At 43.3% G+C, this 13,581-nt stretch overlaps 1 protein-coding gene across 2 annotated transcripts in view; it reads right to left on the reverse strand.

The window, feature by feature from the left end:
• The window catches only part of LOC127006985 (uncharacterized), a 120,090-nt gene that overhangs the window by 56,303 nt on the left and 50,206 nt on the right, over positions 1-13,581 (reverse strand). For both annotated transcript variants that reach the window (XM_050877428.1, XM_050877429.1), the window contains exons 2-3: positions 13,349-13,527; positions 7,638-7,792 (exon numbers count right to left, since the gene is read on the reverse strand). In XM_050877428.1, the coding sequence (XP_050733385.1) occupies positions 7,638-7,792; positions 13,349-13,496 (303 nt within the window). In that variant the 5' untranslated portion in view covers positions 13,497-13,527. The remainder of the gene's footprint in view (positions 1-7,637; positions 7,793-13,348; positions 13,528-13,581) is intronic.

Genomic DNA, 13,581 nt, shown 5'->3' on the forward strand with positions numbered 1-13,581 from the left:
CGAGTCTTTGAAGGTGACTAAAAAATGTTTCCTGGAATCTGAAGAGAGGAAAAGTGGTTCGTGAAATCCAATGCACAATTAACAACAAGAGACTTTAATGATAATTGCACATTTACCATCAGAGGCATTATCATCGTTATTACTATTATTATTCTTGCGGCTACTACTACTACTACAACTACTTTTACTACTACTACTACTTTTTGAAACTAGCCTACTATAATATATGTTTGGTACAGTTCCTTTTACTATTATAGGCAATCGTATCTACATCTCACAAACACTTCATATGGTATCTTTTAATCTCCCTTCTATGAACCGCGGGATGATGATGATGATGACGATGATGTTTACAGGCTGACAACTGGTATATTTAAAGACAAGTTAAACAAGTGGGGGAAAAAAATAGGTGGAGGCTGGTGGGTCTAACTGTATTATCTGACGGAAGGGGTAGGGGTGATGTTTTTTTTTGGGGGGGAGGGGAGGGTAGTGGGGGGGTTAAGTGCGGCGTGTCAGTGTTGCCAAGGCCGAAGTAGCATCTCTTGTAGCGTTACCATACTATCGTACTCAAAACATCGCATTTATCAGTTCCAGGGCCCAAAACTCTCCTACCCACACAGGTAACGAGATTCCAGTTAAAGTTATCGTTAAAAGCGTTATTTATTGGTGTTTGTTTGCGATGGCTGTCACTCAGAAACCGGAAAATACAATGTGCCGGGTGGCTGAGTACGATAATTTGGTGACGCTGATCTCTTGGAAGTAGGGGAGGCGCTAATCCGTAGGTCAGTCCGTGGGTCATGTGATAGAAGGTCAGGTGCAGGAGAGGGGGGGGGGGGTACTTAATGTGGTTGGGATTGGTGCTTGTTTGTTTGTTCGTTCGGGGGGGTACTTAATGTAGTTGGGATGTGTTTGTTTGTTTGTTTGTTTGTTTGTTCGTGTGTGTGTGTGTACTTGATCCTATATTTCAAATCACGATACATGTTTTCATTTGTTTATCAGAGTGCGTGTCAGTCTCTATTAGCTCCTGTTAGTCAGTCAATCAGTCAGTAGGTACGTCAGTCAGTCAGTAAGTAGATAGGTTAGTCAGTCAGTCAGTCAGTGTTTTAGTCAGTCAGTCAGTCAGTGTTTTAGTCAGTCAGTCAGTCAGTGTTTTAGTCAGTCAGTCAGTCAGTCAGTGTTTTAGTCAGTCAGTCAGTCAGTGTTTTAGTTAGTCAATCAGTCAGTCAGTGTTTTAGTCAGTCAGTCAGTCAGTCAGTGTTTTAGTCAGTCGGTCAGTCAGTCAGTCAGTGTGTTAGTTAGTCAGTCAATCAGTCAGTGTGTCAGTCAGTAAGTACGTCAGTCAGTCAGTCAGTAGATAGGTTAGTCAGTCAGTAGCTAACTATGTCAGACAGTGAGTAAGTGTGTGAGTGTGTGTGTGTGTCTCTCTCTCTCTCTCTCTCTCTCTCTCTCTCTCTCTCTCTCTCTCTCTCTCTCTCTCTCTCTCTCTCTCTCTCTCTCTCTCTCTCTCTCTCTCTCTCTCAGCCTCTTCACAAGGTGGTTTAATTGCATCCGGCTGTCTTGGTTCTGGGGGGAGAGGAGAGAGAGAGAGAGAGAGAGAGAGTGGGTCAACATCTTAGGGAGTGGGTCAAGTGGGGGTCTCGTTCTCAGCCAGACACTTGTAACTTCTTTCTTTTCAGCATTAACTTTCACTTCTTCTTCTTTTTATATATTTTTTTTTGTCGTGATCTTCTTCTTATTCATCATTAGTTTCCTAGTCTTTCTTGTTCTCTCTCTTTTTTTTATTTTATTTCTTCGATTTTGTTTTACTCTCTCCTTCTCTCTCTCTCTCTCTCTCTCTCTCTCTCTCTCTCTCTCTCTCTCTCTCTCTCTCTCTCTCTCGTCCTCCTCGTTAATTTGTTCTTCTTCTTCTTCTTCTTCTTTTTTTGGTCTTTCTCTTTACCATTTTTTCCCCTCTTTCTCTTAACCTCTTTTTTTTTAACCTTATTCAATTTTTACCATCTTCTTTTTTCTTATTTTTTTCTTCTCTTTGTCTTTCGTTCTCTTCCTCTTTTTTCTCCTCCTCTTCATTGGCTTGTTCTTTCATTCCTTTTTTTGTTCTTTTTCATTGCGTTTTTTATTACTTGTTCTCTTTAATTTTCTCTTTTCTTTTTCTTCTTATTCAGTCCTCTCTCTCTCTCTCTCTCTCTCTCTCTCTCTCTCTCTCTCTCTCTCTCTCTCTCTCTCTCTCTCTCTCTCTCTCTCTCTCTCTCTCTCACGTTCACTTCCGTTCCTCTTTCCCTTCACACCAAATTCCTCTTAGATCACACTCGTTCTTTGCTTCATTTCCTCTTTCTCTCCTCCTTTCCTCCCTCCTTGCTCCTTTTCCTCTTCTTCCCCTTCCTTTCCTCTGGTTGGTCTCACTGATTCCTTTTTTATCCTTCTTTTTCCGTTCTTTCTCCTGTTTGCTGCCGTTCCTCTGTCTACTCCACCTCCAATTCGTTCTTTGCTCTCTCTCTCTCTCTCTCTCTCTCTCTCTCTCTCTCTCTCTCTCTCTCTCTCTCTCTCTCTCTCTCTCTCTCTCTCTCTCTTCATTATTTTACTATATATCTTCTTTACTTCATGCGCCTCCTCCACCTCCTCCTCCTCCTCCTCCTCCTCCTCCTCCACTTTTTTCTCTCTCTTCCTCCATCCACTCGCTTCTCCACACTCATTTTCTATTCTCGTTCAGCTTCTCCACTTCTTCACGCGCCACCTCCACCTCGTCCTCCACTTTTTCTCTCTCTTCCTCCACCCACTCGCTTCTCCACACTCATTTCCTACTCTCGTTCAGCTTCTTCTCCACTTCTTCACGCGCCACCTTCTCCTCCTCCTCCTCCGCTTTCTCTCTCTCTTTCTCCACCCACTCGCTTCTCCACACTCATTTCCTACTCTCGTTCAGCTTCTTCTCCACTTCTTCACGCGCCACCTTCTCCTCCTCCTCCTCCGCTTTCTCTCTCTCTTCCTCCATCCACTCGCTTCTCCACACTAGCTTTTTTCTCCACCTCTCCTTCCCTTTCGTCTCAACATATCACGTTCATCCTACTAGTCAAGCTTTTAATTATTTCTTTACAATTCTCGTATCTTTCCCTTCTTCCCACTTTCTTCTCAGCTTCAATATTTTTCCTTAACTTCTCTTCCTTTTTTCTCCTCTTTCCATTCTTTCTCTTCTTATATGGCCCTTTCTGTTCCTTCTTTTTTTATTTTTACGATTTTATCTACTTCCTCCGTCTCTTCTAATCGTCAATATCCTTCGTTCTCTTCGTTCTCATTCTTTTTAACTTCATAACCTTTCCACCTTACCTCCCTGATTCTCCTAACTTTCCTTCCTCCTTCGTTTCTTCCTTACTCAATATCCTTCTTCCTCTTCTCTCTCTCTCTCTCTCTCTCTCTCTCTCTCTCTCTCTCTCTCTCTCTCTCTCTCTCTCTCTCTCTCTCTCTCTCTCTCTCTCTCTCTGCGACCATATTTAAAAGAAGAAAAAGAAAAATCCCCACGCCACCAACTCCATTACCCGACGCAAAACAGTCACGCGCTTATTGTCTGCTGCATCCGTAACGAGAGACGCGACACAAGACTCGGCCGCGCTAATTGGTGTCGTGTATCAACCGGAGGCGAAGTGTCGCTGGAAAGAACGCCCGAAAAACAGGAGCAAAGACAGCGGGGGTGGGGGTGGGGGTGGGGGGGGCGTCAACGAGTGGTATCGTCTGACGCGGCCGCCGACGAGATGCAAGATAAAAAGGTGTCTGTCGAGTCGAGGCAGATATCGACCGTAGAAATTTGTATCCCGAAGCAAGGCGGTGAGTGGAGGGACAGGGGGAGGGGGGAGAGGAAGAGGAAGAGGAGGAAGTGGAGGAGGAAGAGGAGGGAGAGGAAGAAGAGGGAGATGAAGAGGAGGGAGAGGAAGAGGAGGGAGAGTGAGAGGAAGAGGAGGGAGAGGGAAAGTAAGAGGAAGGAGGATGGAGGGAAGAGTAATGGACATGAGGAGGGTGAGGAAGAGGAGGGAAGAGGAGGGAAAGGAGTGGAAGGAGGTAGAGTAAGAGGAGGAAGGAGGGAGAGTAAGGGGAGGGAACGGAAGGAGAGTAAGAGGAGGGAGAAGGGAGAGAAAAGGGAGGGAAGGAGAGTAAGAGGAGGGAGAAGGGAGGAAGGAGTAAGGGAAGGGAGAAGACACAGTAAGAGGAGGAAGGAGGAAGGACAGTAAGGGGAGGAAGGAGAGAAAAGGGAGGAAGGGAGAGTAAGAGGAGGAGGAAGAAGAGTAAACTGAGGGGAGAGAGAGAAAGAGAAAGCGGAAGAAAGAAATTGGCAGGTCTTTTGAGGGGTGAGTGAGCAGGGACCAAGGGGGGGAGGGAAGGGGGCGCTGCTCCCTCCCTATGGTCCCCCAGGGGCGAGGGGAGGCGAGGAAACACTAATTGAGAGGGAGGGAAGGGGGGGAGAGGAGGGGGAGGAGGGGCCATGTTTAGAGATCTGTTAAGAGGGAAGAGGGAGTGAAGGAGGGAGGGAGGGAGGGAGAGAAGATAACTCCTAAGATAAGCGGTGAAGGATGGAGACAGGGAGTAAACGACGAAGGGAAAGACGCACGTACACACACACACACACACACACACACACACACACACACACACACACACACACACACACACACACACACAGAGAGAGAGAGAGAGAGAGAGAGAGAGAGAGAGAGAGAGAGAGAGTAATTAAAATTGTTGAGAGAGAAAGGGAACGATTTTGATCAATAAACAGCAATATGACGAGAGAGAGAGAGAGAGAGAGAGAGAGAGAGAGAGAGAGAGAGAGAGAGAGAGAGAATGATGACACGATAACTACCACCACCACCACCAGCTCGTTGTGAGATAAAAGACGAAAATTCCCAAGATCAGACAACCCTTACCAAGCCCCTTTATCCTTTATCAAGTAAGGCGAGCAATTTGTGGAGCCTTTCATCCTGGCGGGGGCGGGCTGATGCGGCGGCCTGGGCTCGGTTAACTGGGCTTTGTTTTGCTCGTAGAGACTCCCTTTGTGCTACTGCTGGTGTGTGTGTGGGGTGGGGTGGGGGGGTGGGGGTGGGGGGACGGGATGTGTGTGTGTGTGTGTGTGTGTGTGTGTGTGTGTTGCTGTGGTGGTGGTGGCAATAGGAATAGTTAAAAGACAAGTAACAGCATCCATGACCTCTGTGGGCGTCCCCTTGGCCTCCTCCACTCAGAATTGTCTCTCTTTTTTTTACAGCAAAGGAGACAGTTCAAGGGCGTAAAAAAAGAAAAGAAAACAATATTAAAGAAAAAAAGCCCGCTATTTACTGCTCCTGAAGTGAGTACAGAGGAAACAACCGGTGAGCAGGGTCGGCCTATAGGTAGCGTGCCACATGCCCGTAAAACCTAAGTTGGCATTCACGGATACAGACTAAGCACGGGCCAAGCAAGGTAATAAATCAGCGCTATTATGAACAAATGGCTGCCCGCGTTTTAACAGGGAGGGGCAACCAAAAAATTGTAGTAGGGGGAGTAGTGGAGTAGCTAGTAGTGGAGGTGGAAGTAGCATTAGTAGTAGTAGAAGTAGTAGTAGTAGTAGTAGTAGCAGTAGCAGTAGTAGTAGTAGTAGTAGTAGTAGTAGTAGTAATGTCAGTATTGCATTGGGGTGAGCATGAGTATATAGTTAGTGGGCCCTGAAGCCTCCAAGACGTCGTGAGGTGTGGGTCGCGAGGAGAGAGGCGCTGTAGGGTGGCTGGAAGAACCGATATTGATGTGCAAGACGGACGAGGCGGCGTGCTGGGGTAAAGTTAAGGTGGATGAAGACAAAGAGAAAGTCATAAAAGGAACGGTCCAAGGTGCTCCGCGATGCCTTCAGGAATATTGGTTTAGTGGGAGATCGTCCGCCCTGAATTATGGGGCACACGCGTCCCAGCCTGGGGGAGGGAAGGTCTGCGCCGCGGCCAACACCTGCGGACTCGGAACATGCAGGTGAGTGTGACGGAGGCAGAACAAGGCATGTGAGAAATATCTTTTTTTTTTACATTCTCACCTCAGTCTTCTTTCTCATCCACTTAATTCCTTCCTTCAGTATATATGCAGGACAGGAAGGAAGGAAGGAAGGGTAAAGGAAGGGGGAGGTAGGAAGGAAAGGATCAGTCTTCTTTTTTATTCCTCTTCCTTCCTTCCTTTCTTCCTTCAGTATGTATGCAGGACAGGAAGGAAGGAAGGAAGGGAGAGTAAAGGAAGGGGTAAAGGAAGGAAAGGAAGAGAGCCATTCGCACCTTAGTCTACTTTCTCAATCCACTTCCTTCCTTCTTTCCTTCAGTGTATATGCAGGACAGGAAGAAAGGAAGGAAGGGAGGGTACAGGAAGGAGGAGGTAGGAAGGAAGAGAAGGATATCCCAAACTTTCTTCCAGGAGGTCAGTCTCAAGACACCTCTACATCCTAAACTGACGTCCCTTCCGGCCACTCCTGTTTGGTTTTGCAGGAGCAGCGCCTTGTGGACGTTTTTGTTATTTCTTTGTTTATTGTCCTTGAACTGTTTCCTTTACTGTTACGAAATGAAGAGGGCACACAGCATAATATAGAATCGCAATATAAAGACTTGCACAGCTGGCGACCCCTTCAGATCCAGAACATCGCAAGAGTGGCCAAATGCTGTGTAGCGTCTCAAGTCTTTGGTTATCAAGACGTTTTCATAATGGGTGTCGCTGAAGGTGTAGCATAACATCGTAAGGCCGCCTATGAACGTTTTGACAGATAAAGACCACAGACAACTGAACATATTTAACAATAATCTATGCTTAGTAACAATTTTCTGGAACAGTATTGCCAGGTTTTAAAAATTCTTTTCAAAATAACACACCGTAATTCTTAGGGGGGAAAATAGTGTACAATGTCATTATGAGAACCTACTGTCCAAGCTTGCCGGAAGATCTGACTACACAATTTTATGCTCTACGTGTGACTGGGAAACTTAATTAATATGCGCATCCAAGAGACATGACGAAATGGCTAATATTAAGCTGAGACAAACGACTTCATTACAGCTCTTGTGCAAGCGTGTAATACCATGCTGGTGTGACTACGTGGACGGCCGACTGGAATAATCCTTAATATCACCAGAGCCAACGTTATTACTCCCCAGCTTGGGTAACACTAGGCAGGGCTTCGTAATTAGCGTATTGATCGGGAGTTTCAAATTTCACTCCCGTCCTGTGCCGCGTCCCCGTCCAGAGCCAGTGATGCTGTGTGTGCTTTACTGGCGCCCACACCCCTGATGCTGCTGCTGCTGATGATGATGCCACTACTACTACTCTTACTACTACTACTACTACTACTACTACATGTATCATCACCACAAACAACAACAGTAACAAGACCACTATCATCACCGCGACTATCAAAAACAACACTTACAACAACAGCACAATAGACCACAATAAACCACAATAGACCACAAGCATCACCACCACCACCACCACAACCACCACCACCAACAACAACAAGAACAATAGCAAGACCACTATCATCACCACAACTAACCTCGACTAAGAAGAAGAAGACGAAGTAGAAGAACAACAACAACAACAACAACAACAACAACAGTATCACCACCACCACCACCACCATCACCACCACCACCACCACTCACCTGGGGACGGTAAAGCCATAGCGGGGTCTCGTTGGACATGCACAGCTCCCCACCGAAGACCAGCAGGCAATCCCCGGCCCTGACCATCGTGTGCTGCTGTAGGGACGGTGGCCGCGCGCCCTGGTCCTCGCGAACCTCCCGCCACGTCCTCGTCACTGCACGGGGGAGAGAGAAATTGCGTGTTAGTCGGGTCTTACTTGACGTTTATTCCAGTCTTTTATCTGCTACTTTTCGACAATGCAACGGGGAGAGAAATAGCATGTTAATCGGTTCTTATTTGTCTTTTAAGTTCATTATAGTCATTTTCTTCCTCTTTCTCCTTCTTTACATTCTCGTTCTCTTCCTCATTCTTCTGTTTCCTGGCTCTCTCCATCCTTATCGTCTCCCTTCTCTTTTATTTTCGTCTTTTCTATCCTTCACACATATTAATTTGCTCTCCGTATTCTTCTCCTCCTGTTCATCTTTCTCTTCTCTTCTCTTCTTTCGTTTCCTTTACTCTTCACACTCCTGATTTCGTTTTTGTCATCTTTCTCCTCCTTCTCCTCTTTTCTTCCGTACCCTTCACACACCTTACTTGTTCTTCTTATTCTTCTCCTCCTGTTCCTTCTACTTCTTATCATCTTTCTCTTCTCTTCTTCTTTCGTTTCCTTTACTCTTCACACTCCTGATTTCGTGTTTGTCATCCTTCTCCTCCTTCTTCTCCTCTTTTCTCCTGTACCCTTCACACACCTTACTTGTTCTTCTTATTCTTCTCCTCCTGTTCCTCCTACTCATCATCTTTCTCTTCTCTTCTTTCGTTTCCTTTACTCTTTACACTCCTGATTTCGTTTTTGTTATCCTTCTCCTCCTTTTCATTATCTTCACTTTCTTTTCTTCTGTACACTTCAAACACCGTACTTGTTCTTCTTGTTCTTCTCTTCTTCCTCCTTGATCATCTTCCTCCTTTCTCCCCTCTTCTTGTCATCGCCACCCTTCGTTTACCTCTTGTGTTCTTCTGATCCAATTATCCTCCTCGTATTTCCCTCTCCTTCTCCTTCTATTCCCTTCTTATACGAACAGCGTTGATATTTTTCTTCTTTACTATATATCGTTTTCGCCACCTGACTCTCCCTCCCCTCTCCTCTCTTCTCCTGGGACCAATTTTTCTTTATATACATCAATACTTTTCACTATATATTTCTCTGAGTTTGTTTCTTTTTTCTTTTGCTATATATCGCTTTCGCCACCTGACTCTCCCTCCCCTCTCCTCTCTTCTCCTGGGACCAATTTTTCTTTATATATATCATTACTTTTTACTATGTTTTTCTTACATTTTTATATATTCGTTTTTTTTCTTTCCCTAATGGTCTCTTATTTATACTCGCTTAAGATAACTGTCCTCTCTCTATTTTTTTTTTACCTAACACTTTTCTGGTCTGTATGTATCAGGTCACCGATCCTCCCGAAACTGACCTCTCTTTCGGCCACTTCTCTGAACGCTTTACAGGAGCAGCGAGTAGCGGGCTTTTTTTTTTTCATTATTGTTTCCTTTTTTTTTGCCCTTGTTCTGTTTCCTCTGCTGTAAAAAATAATGTTATTGACTTGTTTGTTTGGTATTTTTCTCTCTATTTCTTTTTTTCTCATTTTTTATGTCTTGCTTATTAGGTTGGGAGTGAATGGCAGTGTTAATTATCTCATTATATAACCAGCTGAGAATCCCTAACCTTAATTAATAGACTTTTTCAAACGATATATTATTAAGCATTTTATAGTCTTCATCATTTTCCCGTATTCGAAGGACCCATCATTTTTATGGCAGCTGGAGTGAATGGGAGTGTTAATTACTTCATTATCTAGCTGTGAATCGCCATACTTAATTAATAGACTGTTTCAAATGATATATTATTAGGCATTTTCTAGTCTTCATTAGTTTCCCGTATTAAAAGGTACCATCATTTTTATGGCCGCTGGAGTGAATGGCAGTGTTAATTACCTCATTATGAAACCAGCTGTGAATCCCCATACTTAATAAACTTTTTCAAACGATATATCAACAGGCATTTTCTAGTCACCATCAATTTCTCATATTATCAAGTACTGTCATATTTTCCGGCCGCTGAGGTGAGTGGCTGAATATTACCTCATTATCTACCCACCTGTTAATGGCCATACCTGACTTTTTCAAACCATCATTAGGCATATTTCTGGTCACCATCAATTTCCCATATTATCAAGTACCCTAATATTTTCCTGCCGCTGAGGTGAGTGGCCGAATATTACCTCATTATCTAGCTAGCTGTGAATCCCCATACTTAACTTTTTCAAACGATTAATCAACAGGCATTTTCTAGTCATCATCAGTTTCCCATATTATCAAGTACCCTCATGTTTTCCGGCCGCTGAGGTGAGTGGTCGAATATTACCTCATTATCTACCCACCTGTGAATGGCCATACCTGACTTTTTCAAACGATTTATCAACAGGCATTTTCTATTCATCATCAATTTCCCATATAAAGTACCCTCATATTTTCCAGCCGCTGAGGTGAGTGGCTGAATATTACCTCATTATCTACCCACCTGTGAATCCCCAACGTCAATACACTTTTTCAAACGATTTCATTTCTCCTAAACAATTTATCATTTTCATTTCTTCATTCATTTTATTCAGCCTTCTTTCTTTCTTTCTTTCTATTCATTTTCCTTCCTCTTTTTATTTCCTTACCTTTATCTTCAACCTATTTCATTCTCCTTCATTCCTATCTACATCTCAATCTCTCCTTCTAAAAACATTATTATTTTCATATTTTTATTCATTATATTCAACCTTCTTTCTTTCTACTTTATCCTCCATCCTCTTTTTTCCTACCTATCTTTATCTTCAACCTCTTTCATTCTACTTCATTCCTATCTACATCTCAATCTCTCCTTCTAAAAACATTATTATTTTCATCTCTTCATCCATTATATTCAACCTTCTTTCTTTTTTTCTTCTCCTCCAACCTCTTTTTTTCCTACCCATCTTTATCTTTAACCTCTTTCATTCTCTTCCTTTCTCTCTACATCTCAATCTCTCCTTTTGTATTAATCATTCATTGGCCATTAGTCATATTTTCCTTTAATTAACTACTTCCCTAACCTGGTAATTAATCGCTCTGTCCTCTATGCTTCCAATTTCACGGGTCATTCAATATCTGTTCTCGTCAGCAGTAATTATTTCGACATTTTATCGCATTTATGTCATCTGTTTTGCTAGTTTTTATTCTTCCTCTTTCATTTCAAATCACGTTCGTTAATTATTGCTCTTGCTTTGTCTGTCCGTCTCTCAGTATCTGTTCCTTTTCAGTAATTATTTTCTCATTTTATCGCATTTCTGTCATTTGTTTTACTACTTTTTATTCTTGCTTTTCATTTTCATTTCAAATCATGTTCTTTAATTACTCTTTGTCTATCTGTCTGTCTGTGTTTGTCTTTCTGTCTGTCTGTCTGTCTATGATCTGTTTTGTCACTTTTCATTCTTTCTCTGTTACTCCAAACCACGTTCTTCAATTGCTCTCACGTCTGTCTGTCTATCTATCTATCTATCTATCTATCTATCTGCCTGTCTGTCTATATATCATGTTTTCTCACTTTTTATTCCTTCTCTGTCATTCCAAAACACTTTCCTTAATTTCTCTCTTGTCTGTCTGTTTCCTTGTCTGTCTACGTATCTATCTATCAATCAATCTATCTGTCTGCCTATCTCTATATAGAATTCAAAAACACTTTCTTTAATTACTCTCAAGTTTGTCTGTCTGTGTCCTTGTCTGTCTCTCTACGTATCTATCTATCTATCTATCTATCCATCTATCTATCTATCTATCTCTGTCTGCTGGTCTCCTCTTAAATCTTTTCTCTCATTCCTTTTTTATGGCTTCAGTTCCTTATCCTTCCTGATACCACATCGACTCCTCCATAAATTTCCCTAATCCTGCCAATTTTCCATTCCCATATATTTTCTTTAAGAGGGCGAGCTTTGTTTCTCGATCTCCGGTGCTTTCTCTTTTTTTACCCTCTTGGTTCTCGTTTCTGCTTCTTATTCTTCTTATCTTTATCTCTATCTATCTATCTGTTTTTTTTCTTTATTTTCCTTTTCTGACTCGATTTATTTTCTTTCTATCTTTCTTTTTATCTTGCTTCCTTGCTTCCTTGCTTCTCTCTCTCTCTCTCTCTCTCTCTCTCTCTCTCTCTCTCTCTCTCTCTCTCTCTCTCTCTCTCTCTCTCTCTCTCTCTCTCTCTCTCTCTCTCTCTCTCTCTCTCTCTCTCTCTCTCTCTCTCTCTCTCTCTCTCTCTCTCTCTCTCTCTCTCTCTCTCTCTCTCTCTCTCTCTCTCTCTCTCTCTCTCTCTCTCTCTCTCTCTCTCTCTGTCGGTTTTCGCTTCTTCTTTTTCTAATCTTTCATCATCTTTCACGGCTTTAATTCCTCGTGGTTCCTGAATATATTTTAAACCAGTTCCTCTCTCTCTCTCTCTCTCTCTCTCTCTCTCTCTCTCTCTCTCTCTCTCTCTCTCTCTCTCTGTTCTCGCTACTTCTTCTGCTTATCTTTCATCATCTTTCACGGCTTTAATTCCTAGTGGTTCCTGAATATATTTTAAACCAGTTCCTCTCTCTCTCTCTCTCTCTCTCTCTCTCTCTCTGTCGGTTTTCGCTTCTTCTTTTTCTAATCTTTCATCATCTTTCACGGCTTTAATTCCTCGTGGTTCCTGAATATATTTTAAACCAGTTCTTCGCCTTCCTCTTCCTTCTCATCCGTGCTGGTGATTTCTTTGTCTTAATGTTTTTTTTTTCTGTCTCTCCCTTTCTTCATATTTCATCTCGCTTGGTATTCTTGAACCGTTTCCCCGCGACAGTATTGAGTATTAAGTATGAAATATGACAACGCGCTACATCAGACGAAACTAAATCATAGGTCAAACGCACACACACACACACACACACACACACACACACACACACACACACACACACACACACACAAGACAATATATGAAGCTCCAGTCTTTAGGGGATGATGCTGTTTTTTGTTTGTTTGTTTTTTTACAGCAGAGGAGTCAGTTCAAAGGCATAAAAAAAGGAGACAAATGTGAAAAAAAAAACACGTGATTTGGGTTGTGATATGCCCGGGAATTTTGAACTGGGAAACTTTTCATTACACTTTTTTCGGGAATTTTCGGGAACTTTGAGAATTGAGAAAAATGTACAAGTTTGACTATGGCGCCCTTACGCGTTTTTCTTCTTCTTTTTTTTTTGTGTGTGCCTGAGGTTAGTGTTGCCTCTTTAGACCAGTTTCAGGGGGCTGTTAGTGAATGTCCCTTATCCCGTTGGTGGCGCAGGCAGGATTACTTAAGTGACGCCTACTCAGACACATGCCGCCCTCCCGTTAACCTAACCTAACAAAACCCCAAACCGTTACAATAGGTCTTGACTCAGAAAATTCATATATGCTTCCTTACTAATAAGACTTTCAATACACCCTCCCCTCCAATGTCGCCATATTATCGAACTCAGAGCCTCGTATTTACCGGTTTCTGAGCCATAGCTATTACCAAATAACACCAATAATTAACCATTTTAACGATAACTGTACATGAAGGCAGTTACTGGGGTCGAGGAGACAGTTTTTGGGTCGGAAATTGGCAAACATGAGGCTGAGTACGACAATCTGGCAACAGTGCTCCCCTCCCCCGTGCACTCACCGAGGTCGTAGGTCCAGAAGTCCTTGAGCGGCAGGTTCCCGTGTCGGCCGCCCAGGAGGTACACGTGCGGGTGGTCAACACACATGGCGTGCTTGTGGCGGGCGCCGGGCACCTCCGCGCCGGCCCCGCCCACCACCGAGGACCACATCCCGGCCACTGTTGCTCCGCTCTCGCCCTTACTGTGGAGAGGAGAAGGGAATATTTAGAGTCATCAAAGGAAGACACTTAAAATT

Source organism: Eriocheir sinensis, chromosome 34, assembly GCF_024679095.1.
Source record: "Eriocheir sinensis breed Jianghai 21 chromosome 34, ASM2467909v1, whole genome shotgun sequence".
NCBI classification, from domain to species: domain Eukaryota; kingdom Metazoa; phylum Arthropoda; class Malacostraca; order Decapoda; family Varunidae; genus Eriocheir; species Eriocheir sinensis.